General features: G+C 43.6%; 2 protein-coding genes across 2 annotated transcripts in view; one reads left to right on the top strand and one right to left on the bottom strand.

The window, feature by feature from the left end:
• CLPX (caseinolytic mitochondrial matrix peptidase chaperone subunit X) overlaps window positions 1-23675 on the bottom strand; it is a 360248-nt gene extending 336573 nt beyond the window's left edge. The window contains exon 1 of the mRNA XM_069222819.1: window positions 23474-23675. Coding sequence (XP_069078920.1) covers window positions 23474-23540 — 67 coding nt within the window. The 5' untranslated portion in view covers window positions 23541-23675. The remainder of the gene's footprint in view (window positions 1-23473) is intronic.
• Window positions 23676-24332: 657 nt separating this feature from the next.
• SPG21 (SPG21 abhydrolase domain containing, maspardin) overlaps window positions 24333-27145 on the top strand; it is a 278589-nt gene continuing 275776 nt past the window's right edge. The window contains exon 1 of the mRNA XM_069222818.1: window positions 24333-24500. The gene's annotated coding sequence lies outside the window, so the exon portion shown is untranslated. The remainder of the gene's footprint in view (window positions 24501-27145) is intronic.

The raw sequence follows: 27145 nt of genomic DNA, 5'->3' as shown, positions 1-27145 counted from the left end.
CGGACCTTGAGAATGGCTGCAAGGGCGAGCTGGGAAGAAGGGAGATGCCTGTTAGGTACAAAGAAGGCAAGGCGGTGGTTGAGGTATGCCAGTCCTATGTTGTGTAGTGCCTTGCAGGTGTGGCTCAGGAGTTTGTATGTGATGCATTTGTTGACTGGGAGCCAGTAAAGGTCTCTGAGGTGGGAGGAAATGTGGCTGTGTTGGGGGGTGTCCAGTCTGACTGCTGCATTCTAGATTCTTTGTAGTCTTGAATGTAGTTTCTTGGTGATGTCGGCATAGAGTGTGTTGCCATAGTCCAGTTAGCTAGTGACAACTACGTGGGAGAATGTCTTCCTCGTGTTGGAGGAGATCCACTTGAAAATCTTTTGCAGGTGTCAGAGGGTGTGGAAGCATGACGATGAGACTTGGCGGGTCATGGATAGAAAGGAATCCAGACTGCGTGCGTAGTCCCTGGGAGCAAGGGCGTTTCCCAGTGCGGTGGGCCACCAGGAGTTGTTCCAGGCAGAAGTGGTGGAGCCGATTACGAGGATCTCTGTCTTGTTCGAATTGAGTTTGAGGCAGCTGGCTTCCATCCAGGTGGCGACTGCCCTCATCCTATTGTGGAAATTTCTCTTGGCCTTTGCAGAGTCATCAGACAGGAAGAGGATCAGTTGGGTATTGTCGGTGTAGGGGACAATGTTTAGCTGCGTTGTTCGATGATCTTGGTTAGTGGGGCCATGTAGATATAAAAAAGCGTTGGGCTGAGTGATGATCTTTGGAGCACTCCTAAGCATGTGTCTTTGGGTTCTGGCGGGAACGGCGGTAGCCCGACACACTGTGTTCTTCTGGTGAGGAAAGAACTGATCCACTCCAGGGCTTTATCTCGGATGCCAGCGTTGTGTAGTCTGGCGCAGAGGGTGGAGTGGGAGATGGTGTCACACATAGCGGTGAGGTCGAGGAGGATGAGTGCGGCCATGTCTCTGTTGTCTAGTATGATGCATATGTCGTCGGTGGCTGCTAGGATTGTTGTTTCGATGCTGTGGTTACCTCTGAATCTGGATTGGGATGGGTCTAGGATTTAGTGGGTTTCTAGGAATTTGGCAAGTTGCTGGTTGACGGCCTTTTCCGTTACTTTGGCTGGGAAAGGGAGCAAAGAGATGGGTCTGTAGTTTTTCAGCTCCCTTGGGTCGGCGGTGGGTTTCTTGAGCAGTGGGTTGATCTCGGCGTGCTTTCAGTCTAATAGGAAGTTGGCGGTCTCAAAGGATCGGTTGATAGTTTGGCAGAGCTCAGGTGCTATGGTGGTGCTGGCCAGGTTAAAGATCTGGTGAGGGCAAAGATCCGGGGGTGCTCCCGAGTGGATGGAGTTCATGAGTCTTCGGGTGTCCTCTTTTGTGATGGGGTCCAGCAGTTCAGGATCTGGTGTGGTGCTGGGTCCGTGGTGGTGTTTGTGGGTGTTGTGGGTGGGTTTTGGTTCCCGAAGCCTTTGTAAATGTCCTGGATTTTTTGGTGAAAAAAGGTGGCAAGGTCGTTGCAGAGGTCTTGGGAGGAAAGTAAGGAGGGATGGATGGATGGATGGATGTGGGGTCTGTCCCGGGGTTCGTAACATCTTTGGCAGTGGTGCTGAGCGCTGGGACTGAGGTGTTCTTGAATGCAGGCTTTTTTGCCAGCTCTGATGTTCTGGTGATGCATGGTGACTGCATTCTTGTAGGCTGTGAGGTCTTTGGTTGATTTGCTGTTCCTCCATTTCCGTTCCAGTCATCTGCAGGAGCGCGTGGATTTTTATAGGTCTGCCGTAAACCATTTAGGTGTTTTGCTATGTCGGTTTCCTTAGGTGAGGCTACGTTGTTGGCGCATTCCGGTAACCAGTGGTGTAGATTGCATGCAGCTTCATTAGCGTCTGCTGCATCAGATGGGGGTGGGAGTGGTTGAGAGTGTTGGTGAGTTGTGCTTTTGTAACTTTGCCTCAGCGTCTGCTGAGGGGGTGGGGGCATAGTGGCATACTGTGTTATTTGTGACGGTAAAGTGGCCACACTAGTGGTCGGTCCAATGGTATTCGGAGGAGTATGAGATGGTGATGATGTTCCCTGCTGAGAAGACGGGGTTGACGTTGTGTCTAGCTCTGTGAGTGGGGACGTTGATGAGTTGTTTTTTTTTTAGGCAGACTGTTGTGCGTTTGTCTAGGAAATTTGTGGTGTTGGGGTCATTATCGGTAACAAGGTGGATGTTGAGGTCGCCAAGTAGGATGTAGTCCAAGTAGGTGAGCGCATGAGGGGGCGACGAGGTTGGAGATGTCTTTGCAGAATTATAGTTGTGGTCCGGGTGGCCTGTAGATGAGTGTGTCACGAATGGAGGAGTTGGGGTTGGTCTGAATCTGGAAGTGTAGGTGTTCATGGGTTGGCTGAGACTGTGACTCGTTGGTGGTCGTCAGGCAGAGGATGTTCTTGTAGACTATGGCAATGCCTCCTCCAGGCCAGTTGTCTCCGTCCTTGTGGATGATTTTGTAGTTGTCCAGGATGGACATGGCAACGTCTCGGACAGAAGCGGGGGTGATCCATGTCACTGTGAAGAAGGTGACGTTGAGGAGGTCCCAAACTTCTACTGCATGCTTGACAAGGGAGCGTGTATTGAGAAGTATGCACTTGAGGTGGTCGTCCGTGCTGAGTATGGGATTGTGAGGTGGTCCTTGGAGGGTGAGAGAGCATGCGTGGCATGAAAAAGGTCCATAAGTGTTCCTGGGGTTGGCTAGGTGGCAGGCTTAGGATCTTACTGGGTTGAGGGCACGTAGGGTGTTGGCGTCGAACTGCAGGATGGAGCGAGGACCAGCCTCCATGGCGCTGGGCATAGCCCAGGTGCAGACGGGCACAGACAGGTGTGCCTGGAGGTGGGAAAAGCTATTTGCGGGGTGGGACAGCAGCGGTGCGGGGAAAACACAGGGAGAGTGAAAGAAGAGAGAAAGACAAGAGGGGAAAAAAATTAAATAAACGAAAATAAAAACAGAAGTAAAGGCTGAAGTAAAAGCTGAAATCAAGAGAGAGAAGATATTCATTTGCAGATAGCCACTAGACCACCAGAGATGAGGCGCAGGCAGGAGCCTGCGGGTGGAGGAGGACCTTGAACTGAGAGTCAGGCAGGCTCTCAGTTTGCTCAAGGCAGAGGCAGCAGCAGCAGGTGGAGCTATGGAGCTACACAGGGAAGGGCAAAAGATGCTGACCAGGAGGTCAGAGAAGTCAAAGGCAGAATCTGCACTACAAAGACTGAAGATTAGGGGCAAAAGTCCAAGATTTTGCAAACAATACAAATAAGAAGCAATCAGACTATTCCTGTGATCTAAAGCTCCTGACCAGGGAAGTATGTTGTTATGCTCATTGTACATCATTAAGGAGTTTGATTCCTTTTTTGCAAACCTATATGTTTCAGACCATGCCAATTCCACCTGTTTTGAAGAAAGATTCATATTGGCTGTCACTCTACTGAGATTTTCCCTAGACAAGATGGTGAACTTGAGCAATAATATATCTGATGAGGAACTCACAAAGGCTACTGAGGACGTGATGCAGTGTAAAACCCAGATTGAGATGGGTTCCCAGCAGAAGTCTGCCAGATTAACAAATTCAAGATTTCAGAATTATTGCTTAAAATGTTCAAAAGAGGCACAGCAAATGGACCATCACAACTGGAATGTAATAGGCTTCTAACAACTCTGATCCTTAAACCGGTCAACAATCTTTTTAACTGTAAATCGTAGAGGCCTATTTCACTCCTCAATTTTAATGTCAAAATCCTTGTAAAGGACCTGGTCAATAGGTTTTACCCGCTTATCTAAAAAGACTATAAAAAGTGGAGGAATAGGACAACTGGGTTGTATGGATTAGCCCTAGAATTTATGATAAACGTGCACCCCTACTGTGCCCTATGTTACTAACCCCATATAACAACTCAAGGAATGCTAACTTCTTGCTTGCCAACAACCACAAAGAAGGGAATTATAGTAGTGTGCCTTTAAAAGGGGAAGTAGCCACTTCAAGCAATTACAGACTGCCTCCGATCTCTCTCAAAACCAGAGTATAAAAGGTTGTGTAAAATTATCTGAAATACAATATTAGGGAAATGTTGCCTGAATGTGAATTTACTTTAAAAAACAAAAGACAAATGGCGTCTGGAAAAACAGGAACAGTTTGTTCAATTAAACATTACAGCTTCGAGAGCAATTATAGAACTGGGGTTTGAAGACTGTCTCTCAAAGTACATCAGTTTGGAGTGGTGTTTTATATATTTCTCGAAAAACCATAAAGTAATTAAAAACATTTTTTTCTTGGTTAAGAACGCGAACAGTTGTCATGGAGTCATAAGTAAGGTTCAAATGCATGTGGGCCTCAAACTTGCGGGGACGCAATGTGGGCCAGCGAGTACGCGGACAAATGTCTGGCCTGAGGGGGCTCATGATCGCTGCGTGCGCTGAGTGCTGAGTCTGATTGGCTAAGTGTTCCTACCTACATGTGTCATCTAACTTCATGGTGTTTTTGAGAATGCATGCACCTCTGGTCATGTGTGTTTTATTGAGGCCAATCTCCTGGGACCCTGGTGGTGTTGCTGCGCCTATCTGTGGGATTTGATTCAAGTTTCCTGTTTGTGCATTTGTCATCCTACCTGTGACCGGTCAGTCAATAACCTCAGGTCTAGGTTTCAGAGCCTGCCTGACCGCTTGTCTTCATGTCTGGGCTGAGGGAGAGTTCACAACAGAGGAAATCTAGTAATGGTGATGCAACTTCATTCGTGTATATGAATGTATTGTTGTGTGCATCAACATTGATTACTCCAATATTAAAATAAATTAACTTCACTAATAGACCCAGATCAGAAAGTGTTCATTCCAGGCCAGAGCATTTTACCAGGCTTAACACATCAATTTTAAGTTATATCTAGGATGACACTGGGAGCCACTAGTTTCCAGAGGGGCTCAGACTTGAGGCAACAGGGAGCTCAAGACATAGCCCTACTATTTATCTAGCCTAATATGCACTAAAACAGACATTGCAATTTCAAGATCTCATGCAAGATTGCTCTAGTGTGCCACCTGGCGCGCACAAAACTCACAAAACACATTCACACCAAGTGCAGTGTCAGTGGAGTAATAAATAAAGCCCAGAGGAGCTCAAGCATCAGTTGGCCTAGTAACCCTTACAACTTGAGTCAGTGCTCCTGCACTCACTCACCACACTGGTGATGAAGAAGCCACAGCCACCAGAGCCCTCCACTATAATAGGCATGTAACTCAAATCCCCCAGCTGCACACTGCTTACTGGAAACCTGAGCGCTACCATGGCACTCAAAACTGGTCACTGTCTGTTCACAGTACCTCGACAGGCCTTATGTGAAAACACTTTACCCTGTTGTGCCTCCACAGTACAGTGGCATTGCCATGTACCACAGATAAGTAGCACAGAATATAATAAGAAAAAAAAAAAAAAAAGCCCAAATTAAACACTGCAAATCAGCAGCCCTACGACGCCAAATACTCCATCAACCAGGGATGCAGAGCAATGAAATGTTAACCCTTGCATAATCTCACTAGCTATCTTATGACAGCAAAGAACAAATGGAATCACCACTAAACCGGCTGTCAATGGAGGAAGACTGAGGATCACAAACCCATCAAGACGGAAGTGGGAGACACAGTAAGACAATCAGCAGACTTCCAAAAACATAAGATCCTGTAACAACGAGAGGCATGTTAGAGAGACTGTGGATATTTTGGTCTCCCTCCACACCCACTGGCTGAATGGCCAGCAAAATGGAAGGCTTGCTCAAACTGCAAGAAAGCAAACCATTTTGCGTGGGTACGTTGCTATACAGAAAGAGCCTGCGGTTCACCAAAGTCTGATGACAGCAAAACCGACAACACGATCTCAAGATGGATGCAGACCACAATGACAAGATCTTGTTTGTGAAGATAACTGGCACGCCACTGGTCGCTGACAATAATGAGGAAGATGAAGTTCCCTCACCCTTGTCAAAAGAAAAGGTTAATTTTTGAGGTCTGAAATGAACACATCTTCTCAGGAGGGAAAATAAATGTCGACTCTGCACAAGTCAAGGTAACCAAGAATGGTACTTTGCCTATGACATTATTGGATGTCCGAAGATTCTTAGAAATAGCAACTTATTGTGGGAAGTTCCTCCTGAACGTTGCCTCACTCTACCTTCACTAAGTCATCATCTAATTGGCAGTGGAGTGCACAGGAAGACAAAATATTCCAGAAAATCAAGACGACCCTACTATAAGATACCACAACGTAAACGATGACCCAACCAAAGACTGAGTTGGTTGTCAATGCCAGCACTGTCTGTTTTAGGGCTATTTTGAAACAACATCACATTAGGGATGGGTAGAGGCCGATTTTTTTTTTTTTTTAAAGACAAGTTCCTCCCAGACACTGAAAAAAAGGTACTCACAATTAGGACAAGAAGTCCTGGAGCTGCACTTTTTTCCACTTATCTCTCTGTGGACATTCATTCAGACTCCCGGCTGACGACTAGTTGTATTTGCATTGTTCATAGGTTCAGCCCAACATCCACCACTTTGCTTTGGATGATGGATATTAAAATTACAAACGTACAAATTCACCTTAAAATACTGACTTGGCAGCATTAACCCAGATGATTATGTTTTGTAGCATTCCTACGCAGACAGAAAAGATCAACAGGAATCCCACACAGAAGCTGACAAGTGGTTTGTAACACCTTCCTGTACATGTGCCAGCCATCTAGAATACATCGCTGGATGCTAGTGCAAAGACAGCTACCTAAAACAAGCAAGGCAAATGGCAGAAACTAACCAATGGAAGACATTTGTAGTAGATGGACATGCAAAAGATGCTGACAGCCAGGAAGATGTAATGGCATTAAGGGTCATACAACACATTTTTCAGTACCCCTCAAGGTCTCTTGCTCCGAGGTGAGCAGCTGGTCATACCACAATCCTGATGCTTACACATTGCTCATCTATGACATCAAGGCCCAAGCACATCAAGGCCCAAAAACAAAAGCTTGCCTCGGAGAGATGTGTTTTCCTAAAAATGGATATGGTAATTTATCAAATTGACAGAAAATGTCAATGCCGTCAAGCATCAGGAAACCCAGACAACAAAGCCCCATCATCACCAAATACTCAAAACAGGGGCTGTGGCAAGATGTGCACGCCAACTTTGAGTCACTCTCAGAGGGACAACACCAGTTGGTCATCTGAGATGAATACACAAAGTATCCTGTTGTTCAAATATTAAAACCAGCAGCTTTCAACACATCCAGTCCAAGGTGGAGAAACTTTATGGCATCTTCATATTTCCTTAAGAACTCAAAACAGACAGATTATGGACCCCACTTCAGAACATGGAATTTCACCAGCATCCCCACCCTTGGGATAGGCCACAGGAAAATAACACTCACAAAACACACACCCATATCTTGAAGCCAAGCTGGTTGAATAAACCTTACATTCTGTGTCCATACCTCTACATCCTTGCACATACTCCACAGATGGGTATCTGGCAAGGAAAGACCAAGAAGGGAAGAACCTCACATTTGGGAAATGTATAACACAGGACAGAACACTACTGATTTCTACCCCTAACTTATGCAGTAAAAGCTAAACAAAAGTTTTGGGGGCCTTGTGACAGGCTGCTAACAGACTATAAATAAATTCTGCTTTGCCAATCTCTGGTCCATGAAAAACACTGTGGCTGCATTTAACAGGGTCTGCGCTAGGCATGGGCAGTTGTCCTGGGCCTCACTCTTGCTCATAAGTAAGGGATTCCACCCCAGAGCACCACTTTTCAAAATAATCCAATGTTACGAGGCCAAGGAGCAGCAGAGATGCAGCGCAGAGAGGTCCAGGGGTGGTTAAGAGGGGGACCCCTGGGCCACTCGGCCATGGGCTGAAAGGGCTTTGGAAATCTAATTGCTTCATCTGCATGATAACACTTAACAGATGGGGACTGTAAGTGCTTTTAGGTGTGAGGCGATGTCTGCCCCTACATGAATGAAAAGCAAGGTGTCATTTTCACGTCCTGCAGGACTCATACCAAAAGAAAAAAACATGCCTTATTACTCACCTAGGATGGAGGAAAGGGAGATGGTGTCATCAGAATTCAACAAACCATATTTCTTAAACACACAGAAGTGTTTTGCCTTAGTACATCGGACTTTACCACTGTATTAAGATGTATTTAGCAAAAGTAAGCTTTTAAAACATGAACTGAGGAACATTTCTGCCTCTGTACTGATGATAATGGTATTAGTTAACTAGGAGCAGGGCCACTGGAATTATGTGGCAGAAAAGGACCAAATGAGGTTGCAAGGTTTACTAACTTATACGGCAAGAAAGGCATATTATATGGCATAATAAAACACATTCTGTGATAGTATTACCTCATTATGTGGCCATTTTCTACCATGTAATTACTATCTGGACCATGTTTTCATCTTATTAGTACCAGTCAGACATCCAAATACAGCAATAAGCAGAGTCACTGAAATTATGCAATCCGGCAACTGCAGCATTTTTCTCATTATTATGGATTTACAAAGCTTACCACGCTATACATCTGCGGCATAATCTGACAATTGTGACAAACAAAATTTGTTTCTAGCTCAAATGGATCAACAGTTGTGAAAAAAATGGTGGTATGTGTGCCTGAGCACTGGAAGGTCCTTAACTAAAAATGACTGGTTATTTTTCAGTTGCTTATTTCTATATTTGTGTGTTAAATTGTTACTTCGTATACGAAATCTTTTCCACAGAGAGTGTTCCCATTTGTAAAAATGTCAATAATAAAGTAAAGCTATCACAAAATGTGTTGTATTATTTGCCTTTTCTTGCGGCATAATTTAATCCACTCTTTGGTAATTTGGCCCTACTCACCTGCATAATTCAAGTGGTCCTGGCAATAAGCAACAGAAAGATGACCAGTCAACCTTTGTGAAGAGCTTTCCACTGTGCAGAAACAAGTGTTACTGTGTTTTTAGTAACTTTTGATCGTTTTGAGCTAGAAACAACTTTTTTTGTTAAATGCTGCATTATGTAGCAGATGGCTTATGCGGCAAATCTATAATTATGCAGAAATGCAGCAACCACCAAAATGACATAATTCCAGTGGCCCTGACTATCAGGCATGTCAGGGTTCATTTGTACACTATATGTGGGCTAGATTCTTATTTAATCTGGTGCAAAATTAAAGTCCATTACATCAAACACAAAAGGTTAGATACAGTACACATCCTTACTCCATGTGCTCTGATGTGTGATAAAGAAAACAATGGAGGTCAGTGAAATAAAGCATTCACTTAGAATCACACAATTTGGTCAAGCAGGATAGCCTAGACCGGTTCTAGATTTTCCAGTTTCTCACTATGCAATTCAGCCACTACATGGGTATCCATATGACAATAAAACATAATTCTTAAACTTAATTCTTGGAGGATGAGCCTACAGCCTTTGTGATAGTCAGGGTTCACATTGTATTTCTGGTAGTTTTACACAGCACGAACCTTGGCCATGAACATAAGAGTGCTTTTAACAGATAAAGACTATGTTAATTTTGTTTCCATCAAAGAGATTTGCCTGGGTTCACAGGATGCTGAGACAAAGCTGGGATTCAAGCCTGCCTCCCTATTATGCATGGTGGGCGGCTGTAGCCACAGGTCACTTCACCTCCTGTGAAAACTCGGTTCATTTTGGGCTTGAGTTTTTAGTGACTTGCCCGAGCTTTCAGCGACTTTTCCATCTACAATTGTATGCAAAAAAAAAGTAGCGTCAGGAGGAGCAGAGTCCATGCAAAAATGTAACAAGCATTTGCAATGCAATGGGTCTCTCGTTTGCTCGAGTAAGAGCTATTAGCGTTGTAAATTCCTAACCGGACTTTTCTTGCCACATAAATTGAAAAAAAAGTAAAACAGTCGACATAAGCAAGTCAATTCGTAGCACCATGGCCACCGCGAGGTCCAAGGAGGGCAACAAAAGGAAAAAGAAGTTTGCTTGCAGTCAATCATATCGGCAAAAGTGCAATTATCCTTGTAACAGGTTTGAGGGCCAAAGTGGTAACAAAACTGCCCCAAGGAGGGACATACGTAAAAGTATTTACCAATGATAAAAGATTTTTTTTCAAGGCAAGCCCATGAACAAGAGATAGTGATGGGTGTGGCTAAAAGCCCACAGAGATTACAACACGTCTGAGCGCTTGCTCGCTCAACCTAAAAACTGTTCGCACAATGGATAGAAGGGGAGATGGATGTAAAGAAGGAGAACAACTGAAACAAGTTAAGAGGCTAGGGGCAGAAGAGTGGTAAAGTGTTGTGTATGGAAGGAAGACGTGGATTTAAGAGGGGCGGAATCAGCAAGAAGAGGCTGGGGAAAAAGGAAGACGTTGATTAAAAAGGGATAGAACCTGAGAAAAAAGTTGATGCAAGAGAAGGGATAGGCTTGTTGGGAAGATGTCAGGAAAAGAAGAGCGCATTATGTGGAAAGATGATTGTAAGAGTGGCAGAATCAGAGAGATAAGGTAAGATGCTTGTGGAGAGATGAGATCAAGCGTAGGTAATAAGTTTGTAAAAGATTAGGTGGAAAGCAGAGCATGGAGGTGAGAGGTGTATGTAATTGGGCAGAATCAGCAAAAAAAAAGTAAGGAGGCTGGAGAAGAGGTAAAAATGTTGTAGAACCAGTGTGTGCTGCTAAGTCCATTAGGCCTCTACCAAAGTTTGCAGTTACCTAGCTCTTTATTTTCTGTGTACAAAATGTACAATTATTGACTTAGCTTTGGAATGCATGTAACATCTTTCTCATCCTCAATGTTCCTGATGAATTTTAGTCTGCTCTCTGTGTACACTAATACTCCTCTTGACCTTTCTATTAAATGTCACTTCCAGTGGTACCCTTTCCTGCACACAGCCTGACCGGAGATCTCGAGATCTTAGCTCCTGCCCTGAACTCCCTTTGCAATATCTTTCTTGCCTCATCATAAGTTCATAATAATGTAAAAACTAAAAAAAGCTGTAGATGTTTCTCTGCTCGAAAAACCTTCAGCAGGCTCAAAACTTCTCTGCATCTTCTGACATATCTTGGCTAGCCTTTTCTTGAATGTCCCACAATATTGTTCTGTAAAAGGAAAAAAACAGAATTGTGACACCTTTTCTTTGGGTCGGGACAATAGGTGATTAGTTAGCAGCATCTGTAGAGGATACTGTTGTTTACGATTGCTGTTATATAACTATTTAATGTCATTTAGATAAGAGTTGTTGATTTTAGAAAGTAGTCTCTTCAAAAAAGGCAATAGTGAGTAGTCAAAGCTTACTCCAGCAGGAGGTGATAAAGGCATTGAGATTCATAAATCTACTTGTCCTGTAAAAAAAAATCCACTTGTCCCTTTGGTGCCATGTACTATGGTGATAAATTATGCACAATCTAATGAGTGCTCTGATAATAGCCTCCCTGATTATGTAGGATTTGAATAGTAGCAACTCCCTTATTTTGCTACCTTTCAGCAGATCTATATACAGAGGCTGGAGCTAGGGGTAAGCAATAGTTCCATGATTGTAATGTCATTTTGTGTTACTAACTTAGAAGTTTTCAGGATTTTCACCAGCTTTTCTCTAATCTTTTCTTGTACAGTATAAGGCTGGAAATTTACTCCAGATCAGGGTACAAGTAAAACTTATTCCAGGATTGAGAAAAAGTGGTTTGAGGAAAAGTGAACTTGTAAAAACTCAACAGATTTTAGCATGAGAACATCTACACATGCATATTTGCTCGTGCTAAAATGCAGTTCACAAATAATTTTTAGTAGTACCATTTCCTGGCCTACTTCTGTAAATGATTTTGATTTCATGAAAACTGTAAATCTGCACTAATGGAAGGATATATATCACGGGTGCACTTTTGTGATTTTTTTTTTTTTTTTTTTTTTTTTTAAAGAATTGGGACCCGTTTTTTATTTCCATTGTAACTCTCCCTCTATTTATCAGCTGACTTCACTATAAGTGACGGCATTCTGCTCTTTCACAAGGAACAAACTGGCACAAAGTAGTTTCGTTCAATGCCCTGAACTACTGTGGCAAGGTGTGCTTTTTGAGACCAAAAATATTTTTGCTTTTAGCCAATGTTTGTTATGATTGTGAGGGCCCAGCAGCTCCCAAAACAAAGTTTTACAAAAATCATAGCAAAAGAAGACACTCATTGACAAACCCAAAAGGCTGACCAACAATGTCAGACCTACTGGCTTTGCCAATGCTTGTTTATTTTCATGTTTCCCATAATCTTGTTGGAACCGGTTACACTGAGTTTTCCATCATGAATATTTTTTTGGAACTACTAGCATGCATCAACACAATTTACTGAATGATGCTTTAAAGAAATGAAACCTAAATTCCACGTCAGGACCAGAGGCTTAGATTATGCATTTTCTTTCTTTTACTGTCTCAACATAGCAGCCAATCAAATAACAGTAAAACAAAAAACATCAATACCCCCAAGGCTTCACATTAAATCACGTGTTCCAATCACATCTCGAGACCCCTGTCCATATAAACCTTGACTCTTAAGTCACTTCCTCTTTCTTTGCTGCTTCAGAGCAGATAAGTACTCGATTGCTTACATTACTGTTGCGCAAGTGTATATTGTAGTATTTGCACTATATTTGTGATTATTTGATACTCTGAGCGAAGCGATTCAGCATGCCTGCACGTTTTATGGCTTCAGCGCTTTGTTTATTTTATGATCGGATTCTTGCCGAGCTAGCCCATTAGTGGAGTGGGAGCGGACCACGCGACTAGCACGTAGGCCTAATTCTATTTTTTTTGCGTCGTTGCGTTACGGTTTTACGAGACGATCTGATTCAGAGTGTTTCCTCTGGGAGAACGGTTTGTGTCTCTGTGGCAAGAGCATGTGGAGGCCACCTCTGACCCTTCTTTGTGCTCCCTATACGTCCTGTTACTTGGAGAAAGTGGGCTGGAATAAAAGTCTTTGCCTAGAGTGTTTGTTTTTTTCCCCACAGGCTGCTCCCTCCACATTTTATTTGGCTTTAAGCCGGTCAGGGGTTTTTACACTCCCCCTATATTAATATCTCCTGTTCTATCATCTAACTAAATATATCTGGAGAATGGCTCAATGGGATGAGCAAGAATCTTAATATTTCCCTGAGGAACCTGGAAATCAGTTGGAGATGAAACTGGTTGAAGCCATTGGTTGCAGAGTTCAACAATCTGTCAACGATGCCCTTGTACGGGCTTTAGGACCTTTTTCTGGCCAATTATTTGATTATGCTCGCACACAGGGTTGGCTGCAGGAGCCCCAGACTCAGAACAAGGGGTCTAAATCTAAATCAAATTCTAGGAACTTAGATAAGGGATTGGATTTTGTGTCTGTGGACGTCCATGCTGACGCTTTTGAGAAACGTTGCCACAAACGAGCTAGTGAACATAACTATAGCGCCAAAAAAAAAAAAAAAAAAAAAAAGGCTCCGGTTTTTCCCCATCTTCGTCAAACAAAAATTCCTCATCTGAGGATTCAGATGACTGAGGTTCCAGGATCCAGTAAGAAGCCTAAAAAACAAGTTTCCCCTCTTAATGTCCTAGATTTTGTTCCCACAGAGATTGTCCACCCCAGAGCGTCCAATTTGATTCCTCCTGCGGAAATGGCGAAGTATGGTCAGTCCAACATTCGCAAGAGTTTCGATAAGGTGGTGCGGTCCTGCCTTCGAGCGGAATGCCCTAGACCAGATCTGGAGGGCAAGGTTGCAGACACTCTGGAAATTGACCCCACTATGGTGACCGTTATGAAAAATTTTGCAAGGGACCCAAAAAAGGGTCTGGACAGATCTTGGCATAACTACCAAGACAAATTGCTAGATATGTCTGGTCCTTTGATGATGATTCTAGAAATGGCGTTCCACGCTAAGGAATCAGGGTCCATACTCATGTGTATCAAACCTAAACTAAATGATTTGGCCACCTCAGAGGCTGGCCCTTCGACCAACGGATTACTATTCGGGGCTTCATTCATTAAAGAACTGGCTACGTTGTGCTCTACTTTTTCCTCCCTTGATAAGGCACAGATGTCCCTCAAAAAGATTTTCAAAAGAGGCCTTTTTCTCAGGGCTGGTCGTTATGGAGGGCGAATGTCCGGCCAAGGATCTTTCTGAAGTCCTCAGACCTACTATCCCAGAGGGAGAGGAGGTTGGTATGGAGATCAATCTTCAGACTCCACCTTCTATCCCACCTGCTCCAGAGGAGGACGCTCCAGATTCCATAAAGATCCCCGCCGGGGACAACAAGGGGCAATTCAAGACGCTGGATATTCCGGTAAGCATTATACCACATTCTCAGGTACATCTGGGGGGCACAGTGGGATTGTTTCTGGATAACTGGAAACAGATTTCTGGGGATCCTTGGGTTCTTCAGACGATATTGGGGTTCCGGTTGGAGTTTCTCAGTACTCCGAAGCAAATAAGCCACATTCTTTAAATGTATTTTTCCCTTGCAGACCAGTCCTTTATAGACTTAAGAGGTTTAAACCCTGATCGGCAAAGGGGCTGTAAGTTTTTCCTCCCTTCACCCGTGCAGTTTTATCAGCCCCATTTTCTTAGTAGACAAGAAAGGGGGGGGGGGGAGGGTCATCTCCTTGTGTTAAACCTAAAGATTTCAATTATTGGATCTTGTACAGACACTTCAAAATGGAAGGAATACACACTTTGAGAGATATTCTATTAGAAGGTGACTGGATGGTCCGCCTAGACCTATAGGACGCCTATCTCTCGATTCCCATTTTTCCTCCACACAGGCGATATTTACAGTTCCTGTGGAGGGGTCACTGCCTGCAGTTCAATGTTCTCCCTTTCGGTCGGTCGTCAGCCCCCTGGTGCTTCTCGAAGCTGATGAGACCAGTGGTGAAATTTCTTCGAGCCAAATGGGTGCGATTGATCATATATTTGGACAACATCTTGTTGATGGCTCAGGAGGCACCCACTCTCCTGACTCATTTAGAATGGACTATTCATCTTTTACTGGAGTTGGGCTTCCTTATCAATGTACAGAAGTCACTATTGAGTCCGTCTCAGGTGATACATTTCCTGGGTTTCAGGACAGATTCAGTCTGCTCACAGCTTATTCTTCCCTCTCAGAAAATTTGCAACTTCAAGAGGGAATTGAGGTCTGCATCAGTCAGCCCGACTGCATCTGGCTTCATCTATTCAGGCAATTGTTACGGCTCCCTTTCACTATCGTGTTGTGCAGAGACTCAAAATCCAACACTTTCTGAAGGGTCTGAATTATTCTGAACCGATTCCGTTATCTGACAAAGTGAGGTCGGAGATTCATTGGTGGCTCCAGCATATGGAAGCTTGGAACAGCAGAGCCATTTTCGGTTCTTACCCAGATGTGGTGATCGAATCGGATGCCAGCCGTTGGAGCTGGGTTGCTCGTTGTGGTTCTTTGGTGACAGGGGGCCGATGGTAGAGCTCAGAGCAGAATCTTCACATCAACTGCTTGGAGCTTCTGGCGGGCTCTTTTGCCACAAAGAGTCTCTCCCCTCAGAAGACGGACTGTTGCATATTATTGAAGATAGACAATATATCAGCAGTCTGGTATGTCAACAAATTGGGGGAGGGGAACGAAGTCCAGGATTCTGGCAGAAATTGACAAGGAATTCTGGCATTATTGCCTCAGCCATCGCCTGGTTGTCCTGGGGACCTGGAAGATAATCCTCTAGAACACTATAGTGGTCTAGAACTCCAGCTTTCTGAGGGATTCCAGCGATTGGAAACTGGATCCAATGATTTTCCTCCAGATAATCAGAGAGTGGGTCCTTGCGACGTGGATCTTTTTGCTTCATGTCTCAACTCTCAGATAACATTTTTCAGCTGGCATCCGGACCCTCTGGCAACAGATGCCTTTCTTCAGGATTGGACACAGTTTCAGGGGGCCTTTCCACCGTTCCCGATGATTTCCAGGGTTCTGTCTCACATACGGCAACAGAAAGTGGAGATTACTCTGTGACCCCATTCTGGAGAGCCCAACCGTGTTTTCTGGTAGCTCTACATTTAACTCACGCTCCTCCGCTTCTCACTCCGCCTCGTCAGAATCTTCTGATGAGTGTGGAGGGCCTTCAGCATCCACTGGTCTTGTCAGAGAAACTGATATTGATGGTTTCGATGGTTTCAGGTCAAGATGGAATTCCCCAGGCCTTTCGCAGCAAGCTGCAAATTTCAACAAACAGGCTTGGGCTGCAGGCACTCATAAGCGGTAAACCTCAGCCTGACGCAGACGGGCAGGGTTTCAATCCTGTGGGGTCGGACGTTGAGTTGATTGTAAATTTCTTAGCTGAACTCGCAGGATCGGCATTTAGAATGGTTACTAATTTCCGATCTGCCATCTCTGCTGGGCATGAGCATATCGAAGATAAGCCTGGGGGGACCATTCTCTGGAATGTAAGGTTATGAAAGGTATCCGCATGTCGAATCCTCTTCAGCTCCTATAATCTTCTCGGATGGGATGTAGATGTTGGATTGTGTTTTTTAGGATTAATAGTTATCTTTCTCGAAAACAGATTTCAGTGAAATTAACTATGTTACTCTGCCTTATTTCAGGTTAAAAAGTATCAGATGTCAGAGCTTTGGATCTGACAGGGAGAGTTTATTCTCCTGAAGGTGTTACCTTTACCATCACGAGAAGGACTAAAACTAAATTCAGGTCAGTAACTTTTATCCGATGTTTCCTGATAATCCACAATTGTGTGTAGTTCAATGTTTGAAAGCTTATGAAGTGGCCACTGAAGAATTCAGACAAGACTCCAGGGGTTAATTATTAATGTCATTTCAGAAACCTTTTAAGGCGGTTTCGCCAGCTACATTATCTAGATGGATGAAATGGTTAATGAACGAAGCTGGTATGGTTATAGAAGAATTTGGGCCACATTCAGCAAGGGGAGCCATGGCTTCCAAGACATATGCCTTAGGTTGTCAGTTAGAGGACATTATGAGGGCAGCAGATTGGTCTTCTGAGTCTACTTTTCGTAAGTTCTATCACAAACCTGTTGTTGATGTCGCTACAGTGGTATTGGACAGCTTTAAACAAGCATAATCAAAGCCTCTGGTCCTGACATAGAATAAAAACAAATTCTAGCTTACGCGTCAAGAATTTTCAATTCTATTAAGGACAAAGAGGCGAGGATTATCATATATATATATATATATATATATATATATATGAATGGCTCATCAGAATTTAATGTAAAGAATCTTTTGTACTTCTTGTTATACATGTTTATGGATTTGGCCCTCTCTTGTTTTTAATAGATTTGCTCACAGAAGTGTTGATATAGGTTCATCTATTTTGGGAGATATTACCTTTAGTTATTTTTGCTAGTTTAGGGTCTGATCAGAAAACACCGTGAAGTTTCCATCTTCCGCTGTTCAGCTATCGGAGAAGACAACTCTGTGGACTTCGTTCTCATTGGAAGGTTTTTCTCCTTCTGGATGTGGATCCTGTTGAGCTTGGCTTGTGGTTTTTCCAGGATTTCGGATCTGGTGGTCGTTGGAATAGTTAATATGTAAGTAGTTTAGTTTCTGATGCTTGATGTTTGTCGGACTTTGGCAAAGAAAGAGGAAGTGACTTAAGGGGTCATGGTTTATATGGACATGGGTCTTGAGATGTGATTGGAACATGCGATTTAATGTAAAGCATCATGGGTATTGAAGTTTCTTGTTTTACGGTTATTTGATTGGCTGCTGTGTTGAGACAGGAAAAGAAAGAGAAGGCATAATCCTCACCTCCGTGTCCATAATAGATTTGAAAATTCTTGACGCTGGAGCTAGACTTTTTTTTATTTCACAGTAGTTCTGCAAAACCTTTTTTTTCCCTACTTGCATTTTTTTTTTTTAAATCAACATTTTATTTTGAAAGCAAAGATCACCAACTCTGCTTTTAAGCTTCTGTAAATATTTGCATCAAACCAGAGAGCATGCTGTGACTATTATACGTAGCCTCATATTGTTAAACTTTGCAAATGTGTGTACACATTTTTATACTCAAACCACTGTCAGTAGTGCAGTCTGAGCATACAACATTTTCTTAGAGTGCTCACCCTAATAATAAGGACTTAGCATTAATGCACCATAAATACTAGTTTGAACAGCATTAACATGTGGGCACATATATTACCTTATCTGCAGACAATGCCGTTCCCTGATCCATTATGTGGTACTGACAGCCAGTGGGTTTTGTGCTGTGGGTCCCAACCTGTGGTCCAGGGACCCCTGGGGTCTGCGAAGCCTCCTCAGGAGGTCCACGACTGCTTAGAAAGTTAGATAATATTAGATTAGGTCCCCAGCTTTCAGTAATGACTCAGTGGGAGGTCCACCAGATTCCAATAATGACTCAGTAGGTTCCAGTAATGATAAAGTTGGGGTCCACAGAAATCAAGAGGTTGGGAACCACTGCTGTAGGGGGTTTGACCTACTTGTCCCAAGGACAAAATAAACATGAAACCTTGTCCTTGACCTCAAACAATATGTCCTGGGGGGGTCGGGCTATAGGAATTTCACACTCCTGCTGAGCCTATGCAAATAGAAAATACTGTAGGTTCAGGGAGGCAGATCTTGTGTTGGAGGTTGGAAGAGTGTGGTTATATACCTGGTGAGTGACTAAAGTGACCTGTGAATGATGGAAATGGTCTTGCATTCAAGTATCTTTTCAACCAGGATCTAACAGATTTACCTGAGTGCAAGCGCAACTTCTATATTGCTTCTTAAAATAAATAGGAGTTGAGTGGCATGGTTCTAGACTCTTTCCAATTTGGCAAGTGTCTTCTCAGCTATTAGAGAAATGTTGCTTACATTTTTTTTAAACTGTAAATCTCATATATCAGTGTTAGCATTATTTTGCAAGTCAAGCACCACCTCCCGCAACCTACCTATTCCACGTTGCTACATTTCATATGTAAACTCCACAGAGTCTACTGAATTTAGCTCTTTTTGTTTTATTGCTTTAATGTAGCTCCTTAATGACTTGTCTCCCTAGTCACAAACTGTTTTCCCCTGTTAGCAATCTTTTTTGCAGATCTTTAAGTTATTCCAGCTGTTGACAAGCACTGGCAAAACCAACAAGTCTTGCATATACAAAAGTGTGATTGCTGTTCAGCATGGCTAAAAGTTAGTGGCATGGGAAGCATGTCATGGAGTGGAGTGGCATAGAGTGGGGTAGAATGGCAAATAGTGGAATGTTGTAGAGTGGAGTGGCTTACAGTGAAGAAAAGTGGGGTAAAGTGTGGAGGCCTAGAGGGGAGTAGGAGAAGAGTGGAATACAGTGGAGGGGAGCTGCGTAGAATGGAGTAGAGTGTTATGGAGTGGCAGAGTAGAATGGAGTAGCGTGTTGTACAGTGGATTGGCACAGACTTGGGTGGTCTATCGTGGAGTACAGTAGACTGTTGTGGAGTAGAGAGTTGTAGAGTAGAGTGTCAGAGTGGAATGGAGCGGGCAGAGTATTGTACACTGTTATGGAGTAGAGCGGAGTGAAGTGGCAGAGTATCGTAGAGTGGAGCGGCTTGGATTGGAGTAGTGCTGTAAAGTGGAGTAGCATGGAGTGTGGAATGTTACAGAGTGGAGTTGCATATAGTGCAGTGGCATAAATATCGTAGAGTGGAATAGAGCGGCAGGGAGTAGAGCAGAGTGGCATAGAGTGGAGTGAAGCAGAGTGGAGAAAATTGTCATGTAGTACAGTGGAGTAGAGTGACAGTGTTAAGAGCTGTAGATTGGAGTAGAATAGAGCGGAATGGCATAGATTATCGTAGAATGACGTATGGTGGAGCGTAAGAGGGAAATGACGTGGAGTAGTGTTGTAGAGTGGCATAACAAAGAGTGGAGCAGATATCGTACAGTGGAGTACATATCGCACAATGGAGTAGAGTGTTGCAGAGTGGAGTGGTGTAGAGTGTCATAGAATGGAGCATTCTTTGAGTAGAATGGCACAAAGGGCAGTAGAGTGGAGGAGTGTAGAGTGGCACAGAGTAAAGTAGAGTGGAGAGGCATACAATGTGTAGAGTAGAGACTCAGAGTGGGTGGCATAGAGTGGAGTGTGCATGGTGTGGTAGAGCACTGACATTACAGGCAATACATTTAGAAGTGAAATTACCATTACATTTGCAGACATACAGTTTTACTGATGAAACTATACAGCAAGCAAGCTATAATGTGTAGGGAAATCGGCATCACCTATTGTACTGATTTGTTTTGATCATATTGAAATATTTTTTTCCACCACACTTCAGAGTTACAAAAAATTTGCTTCGTTTATGCTTTCATAATTAAGATACATTCTGAAATATTTGTACAGGTAATTTACGGGCATTAAAATGTTGTTCTGTGCTAGAAAAAATAACATCCTGAAGCCTTTCCTTTCACATCCCAAGTAAGACAGTCCCATATATCCTCTCACTTTGCAGTCAGAGAAGGAGAAGTATTCACCAAGCTCCCTGGAAAACAGAACATAACATTTGACCTCTGTCTTTGCACAGCAAATGTGACAAGATAAAAACTAACTTTTAAAAGGACTATTTATTGCTAAATCACTTCTTAACTCCAGCATGGCTGTTTTTGGTAATGCTTCAGCATCCCCCAATCTACTACTTTCCGTGCCTATGGCATGGGCCTGAAATAGATCTAAAGGAAAGTTTAAGTTATGCTACTAATAAACAGCACTGACCAAAATAAACAAGCTGGCAGATAGTACATTGTTTCTTCTAGGCATGTGAGAGTTATGTACTGGCAGGGATAAGTAGAATCAGTCAAGCAGAAAGGCAAAAGACAGGAAACCTTTTCAAAGAAATACAGCATGTTTACTGCTGTGAACTAGCATACAGCAGACAACTGAAGTGGCTCACAAAAAGAAAACAAAAGTTCCCACAGAAGCGAGCACTCGTGGAAGAATACAAGAGGCCAGTCGGAGAGGTGGTAAACAGGATAGGCTCCACAGGAGGGACAAAGAGATGCTAAAAAGCCTAAAACAAATAAAGCCAGCAAATAGAAAGCAAGCAAATAGCAAGCCAATGGTAAGGTTTCAGCATGTCCCCAATACCTATTTGCAGCTGTGCTGTCTGGTAGGCTTCAACCTAAAAGTGGAGTTTGAGTGTAACTGCTGTGTTTAGTCGCTAATTGTACAGGTGTGGTTCAGCCTCTGGCGCTTCTGACTGCCAATATATTACCCACCCCATCTGAGTAGGGCACTTGTGCTGTCTCCTCTTTTTATCTTTTGGAGTCTGTGCTCTCTGATGTTTTCTGCTGCTTTTGCAGGTCATTCACCTGATCTAGCATGTACCTATCTGTTTGCGTTGATCCCCCATGCCTGCTAAAATCCAATTGCTTTATCTTCAGCTTCACTAGCATAAAGGGAGGGCTATGGAGTCACTGGACGTTTTGCTGTATAGTTCTGGGCCAATCTTACTTTGAATTTTAATCATGCCCTAATCTGGAAACAATTAGCGAACATCGTAGTAATCAAGTTAGTTTTGGAGAGACCTAGGCCTATCTTTCAGCCAGTTTGATTAATGTTATGTTTTTCCCATTAATACAATGTTAAGGATTGGAGTAGAATAGAGCGGAGTGGCACAGAGTGGAGTGGAGTAGTGCTGTAGAGTGACACAGAATGGAATAAAGTGGCGTGGAGTGTCAGAGTGGAACGTCAGAGTGGAGCGTAGCAGAGTGACGTAGAGAAAAATGCCACTGAGTACACTGGATCAGAGTGTTGTAGAGCAGTCGAGTATCAGAGGGGAGCAGCGCAGAATGGAGTAAAGTGATGTAGAGAGGAGAAGAGTAGAGTGGCATAGAATATCAGAGTAGAGTGGTGTACAGTAGAGTGTCAGGGGGAAACGGCATAGAGTGGAGTAGTTATATTATTGGTATTATTTATATTTTTAGCCATGTTAGTGATATCCATGCTAGGTAAGTAGTTTTTTGCATTGCTTCCTTCAACAATACCAGAACATTAATGTTAAACTGATGTCTCTTTCTGTGATGTCTCTTCTTAAAGAGGCCATGAATGTTCCTATCCTGCCTGGGGCCCCACAACCCCTAGATCCGACTCTGCATTAGCAAGCAGGTGACTGAAGAGGTACAGAACTGATGTTTTTGAATGTTGCTTTAGCAACTAATTTTCTATGCAACACTCCTTTTACAAAGTGTCAGGTCCCTTCTATTACAGTAAAGAAACATTGTTCCCTTGTGAGACTTATGCAGGGCACTGGCTATACGAGATAAGGAAGGGCCAATTACACGACATGGTTGATTAAATTAGGCAAAAAGGAAAGGAGAATTGCGCAATGTAATGCGGTACATTTTGTGATAACACTACTTATGTTGACATTTGTACATGTTAATACTGTGTGGGCACAGGTTTCACGTCATTAGTATCACTTTAACACACAAATAAATAAGCAACTGAAAGGCGATCAATCAACATTTGTGAAGGGCCTTCCACGGCAACATGCGTCACCCTATTCTTAGTAACTTTTGTTTCATTTCAGCTAGAAACAAATTTGTCCTTGTTAAAATCTGCAAATTATGCAGCGGATGATTGATCATGTGACAAATGTGTCACACTCGTAATTTCATGCAAGCAGAATGACATAATTCGGGTGGCCCTGCTCTTATAGCACCTTACTGCGCTAAATGGAACATGGTTTCTGTTGTGACCCTACAACATTAATTACCCAATCCTTTATGTTTTCATGGAAATCTTGAGTTGAACCATCATTTTACTGTACCCCGCATTACATCCTGGGTTGGCCTGGCCTAGAGGGCAATCAGGCAGTGCCCGAAGAGCTGGTTTAACAGGTCACTGCGTGAGCCAGTTTTTGGCTGCTTGTGGGGCCGTATTATGGTCTGGGGTAGTCTGTACTGTTGATTTACCTAGCATTACCACAAACTGCTGTGACAAGCACAAATGCGTGCAGTCTCCCATACTTGCAAAACAATGATACAGTGTGTGTTTACAGGATCAAAAATGTCCTATTTGCAAATGTGGGACAGTCTCTTTTTGTTAGTTATCTGATTCGCTAATAGGGGTTATTCTTATGTTGGTGCCAGCGCCCATTTTCTGTCCCCGTTCGAAACTTATGATAACATTCACGTTTGGACACACACACAATATAATTACTACTGTATCAGTTCGCAGACGAAAAGCTGTCCCTTTCCGCAACTTGGATTCCAACAGTGGCTCCTTTTAACACTTTCGCTAGGTTTTCTAGTCACTCATGAGCACATCAAAAAAGCCTTTACATCCGCATAAACTCTACCACAGCCCTTAACATTTTTGACGAACCAGCTCTCCCTCTACACATACACACTTCTAGAGAGTTCTCCTTGAGCACCGTAGATTAGCATCGCCATTAGTATACTAATAATAACAATAATACAAAACAAATATATTAGGGACTCGTGTCACAAGATGACCATATCACCTCTCTGTGTCGGGGCTAGTGAAGAACAGAGAATGCGGGCCGCGCTCGAGCCGCGGCAAGAGGCCATGGCCCGCTTGGGCCTCGCAGTAGCGAGATGTCGACCCCCAGGTGGTTCTTTCTTGGCCGCCCGTAGTGACGCGCAGTTCCTCTCCACTGTGCCTTGAACCACCCCGGGAGCGACAGTCCTGACCTGTCAGCTGTATGACGTCAGGCCTACGTCACTCCTCCATCACGGCGCACGAAAGAGGCCCGTCCGTCCATAGCAAACAGCGGGTAGCGAAATGCTGCGTTATTGTACCTCGGAGAAGCTTGGTAGCCACCTTGAAGTGAGTCATATTATTGTGTATGTTCAGTGTATAGGGACGGCAATTGTAATAATTGAAGAGAGTCGTTATTACTTTCCAGATCTCTCGACTGTTTAGTTTTCGATTTTACTGTTATTTTTAATGTATACACTTTTAATATGGACGCCATTTTCACAGCGTTTTACGAACTCTTACATTTTAAATATTTATAACACTATCAATATTTTCAAAAATATTGTATGTTTGATTTATCTTCGAGTAGCGGTTACAAAGACTAGTAAAGAGCATCATTCACAAATGGCCGCCACTTCTCTTTTTTGTTGAGGTACTTGTGTGATATAGTCCTCCTTTAGTTTCCATTTGCAGGCAAAATACCCCCGTCATGGAGATAAACAAGAACCGGGCGACTATGTACGGAACATCTGTACGATCGCTTCCGGATCGGAAATATTTTTTCTTCCGGGTAGTAAGACCGTTCCTGTTATGGGGGGGGTGGGGTCATATTGTCTAACCAATTGCAGTTGTTGTGTTGCGCATGTTCCTTTCCTCTTAGTAACGCCTCTTCGTTTGTCAATCCGTATCAGTTAGCTTTCTGATTTCCCCGCCGTACCTTCACTTATTGGTTGGAGTCCTATACATGTTGACGGAAGCTGTTGGAGCGGAACACAAAATTGCCAAAAGAAAGCAAACTTGCTATTAACTTCTGTTTCAGGAGGTGGGAGGTAAGGCTCGTGTAAACTCGTTTAATGCGGAAATTTTTGCGCGACTGTGAAACCAGGTGACAGGTGTTATAAATGGACTAAATAAAAAATAAATAAAAAAAAGTGGAACGGGAGAAGATTGTGTGATAATCTGGTTTAACAAGCAAGCAAGCAAATAAGTGAAGGATTAATTATAATTCTTGGGAGTTGGAACGTGGAAGTATTGACTTTTATGGTTTATGTTGTGAGACCGCCAAGGATTTATTATATATATTTTTAATTAAGACAGAGACCGCATAACACATTGGCACTAGCATCGGGATATTTACTTGCCCTGAGCATAGCTTGCGAAGTGAAGTATAACTGCCAAGTGTTCAGTATGTGTGATATTTTCACACTTGTAATGCTTATGTGTGGTATTTCTTTTTAAGAGACATTTTATTGTGAGTGGGCAAATTAGTTTGGCTCATGAGCCTCTTCCTTTTGTGCATTGTAATTTTTTAAAAAGAGACATAAAAAAAGTTATAACGAACCTGATGCGTTTATGTCTTTATCTAATTTGCTTCATTTTTCTAACATTAAATTCCTAAAACATTTGAAGAGGCGCCACAAACTAGGTGTTACCTCCTTATTCTCCTTTCTCAACCCTGTCCTTACTGGGCGAGAGATCATTTTTGCACAGGAATGCTTGGTGACTCTCCATTAAATCTCATTATTTGGGATTATCCAAACTAAACTGTCTTAAGGAACTGCACAGAGATTACTCTTATTCTTTTCTAACTAGTACACAAAAAACTAAATTTATGAAGAAAACAATACATTTACCATATTCCCCCCCCCCCCAAAAAAAAAAAAGATTTCTCCTTCATTATATACCAGATTCGATAGCTATTGCCAAATCTATGAGCTGAAGCCCAAGTTGCTGCTCAAAAAATTGAGACAAAGGGGCCCCTTGTGCCTCAGCCCAAACGGCTGCTACCCCCCTAGTAGATCTTCTCTGTATTCCTTCAGGACCTTAGACAGAGAATATGCCAATACAATAGTTGTCCTAATCCAACAATTTAAAGTAATGTTTGAAACTTTTTGACCTGGGTTAGCACCACCAAAAATCAACCATTCTCCAATCTTTCCCAGTCCCACTACAATTCAGTGGGGATGGGGACATGGCCCCTCTCCCTGGGCCAATCTTGGCCTCAGGGACCCCATCCCCTGGGTGCACAGCCTTCATTAAATGGAGGAAGTGAGTCACCGCCTCCCCCCCTTTGGCAGATTTCAGCCCCAGGGCTTGGCCTTATAAAATATTTTATTTTTGCGGGGGGAGGCCACACAGCCCCCTCCCTGGGCTGATTTCTGCCCCAGAGACCCTATCCTCTGGGGCCCACCAAGCCATCTCTCCTGGGGTCCCTTCAGGACACCCAGTGTGCAGTGGAACTGCGGGGAGAGCCTCAATGCCCCTTGCGACCCCAGCCAGTTCCCTGCCTCCTGAGAGAGCCAGCATTGCTTTCACAGACAGGGAGCTGCTAAACATGCAGCTCCCTGTCTGTGAGAGCAATTGTTTCCTCTGTTTCTCTGCCTGCATGTTTGCAAGCAGGGAAACTGAGGAAACCTCCACTCCCAGCAAGCGAGAGCTGTTTTACAGCTCTCTCTTGCTGGGAGCGAAGTGTGTGCTCTGACTTGGTGGGAGCTGTCAAAGCTCCCTCCAAGTCTGAGCAAACAGCGGTGTTCTGAGAGTGGGTACCCTGGGACATAGCAGGAGCCGGCCCTGTGGGGTGGCGTCCCCAGGGCCATAATTGGCTCCAGGAGGTCCCCAGGGCTGTGGGTGGGGTAGGGGGCTGCCCCCCTCATATAATACAATGGTTGCCCCAGGGAGATGGTAGTCTCTGTGGCTCCAGGAGGGCGGGGGGGGGTGGGGCCCCCCCCTGCAATAATTTAATGATTTGTCCCACAGAGGTTGCAGTCCCCTGGGCATGAAAATGCCCTAGGAGGGGAAACCCTGTGTGCCCATCCTTTATTTTTCATGTGCCCCCAGGACTTTATTAAAACAAGCACAAGACTGCACATGTGTTTTTTTTTTTTTTTTTTTTTTACATTTTTTGCTGTGGATTTGCGACCCCAACGCAAATTGCACGGCAAAAATTAAAACAAAAAGAGTTATTTTTCCATTTGGGGGAGGGTTGTCCCTATGGGACCTCAGCATCAGAGCCAGGGGGTCAGGGTGTCTCTACCCTGGCCCCTTCTCTTATTTATTTTTTATCAGCACTTGCTTGTTGAAGTGTTGGCAGCCAACCTGATCTCAGCAGAGATTAGGAGGATTCACAGAGCCTTGGCATCCCTATACACACAATGTGAATTTTTTTAATAGCCCAAAAACTACTGAACGGATTTACACCAAATGACAGAAGGGCACTTTCTGGACCAAGAGCTACTTTTCTGCCGCAGGCGATGTAATTCTGTCCAGTGGTTCGGGCTGTAGACCTGTTCAAAAACCCTATTGGAATTAACATGGGGAAAACAAGCTTTTGGACCCCCATCCTTTTTTCTTGGCCCCCGTTTGATGGATCACCCCAAAACTTTCCAGACAGCAGCTGACGTGAGCGTCAACTGTTTTGGCGACATTTTGTGAAGATTCATCAACTGTCGCCATAGATGCAGCCAACTAAAAAAAA

Source organism: Pleurodeles waltl, chromosome 3_1 (genome assembly GCF_031143425.1).
Source record: "Pleurodeles waltl isolate 20211129_DDA chromosome 3_1, aPleWal1.hap1.20221129, whole genome shotgun sequence".
NCBI lineage: Eukaryota > Metazoa > Chordata > Amphibia > Caudata > Salamandridae > Pleurodeles > Pleurodeles waltl.
Note: the sequence above shows the minus strand (reverse complement) of the source record. Positions and strands in the feature narration are given on the sequence as shown.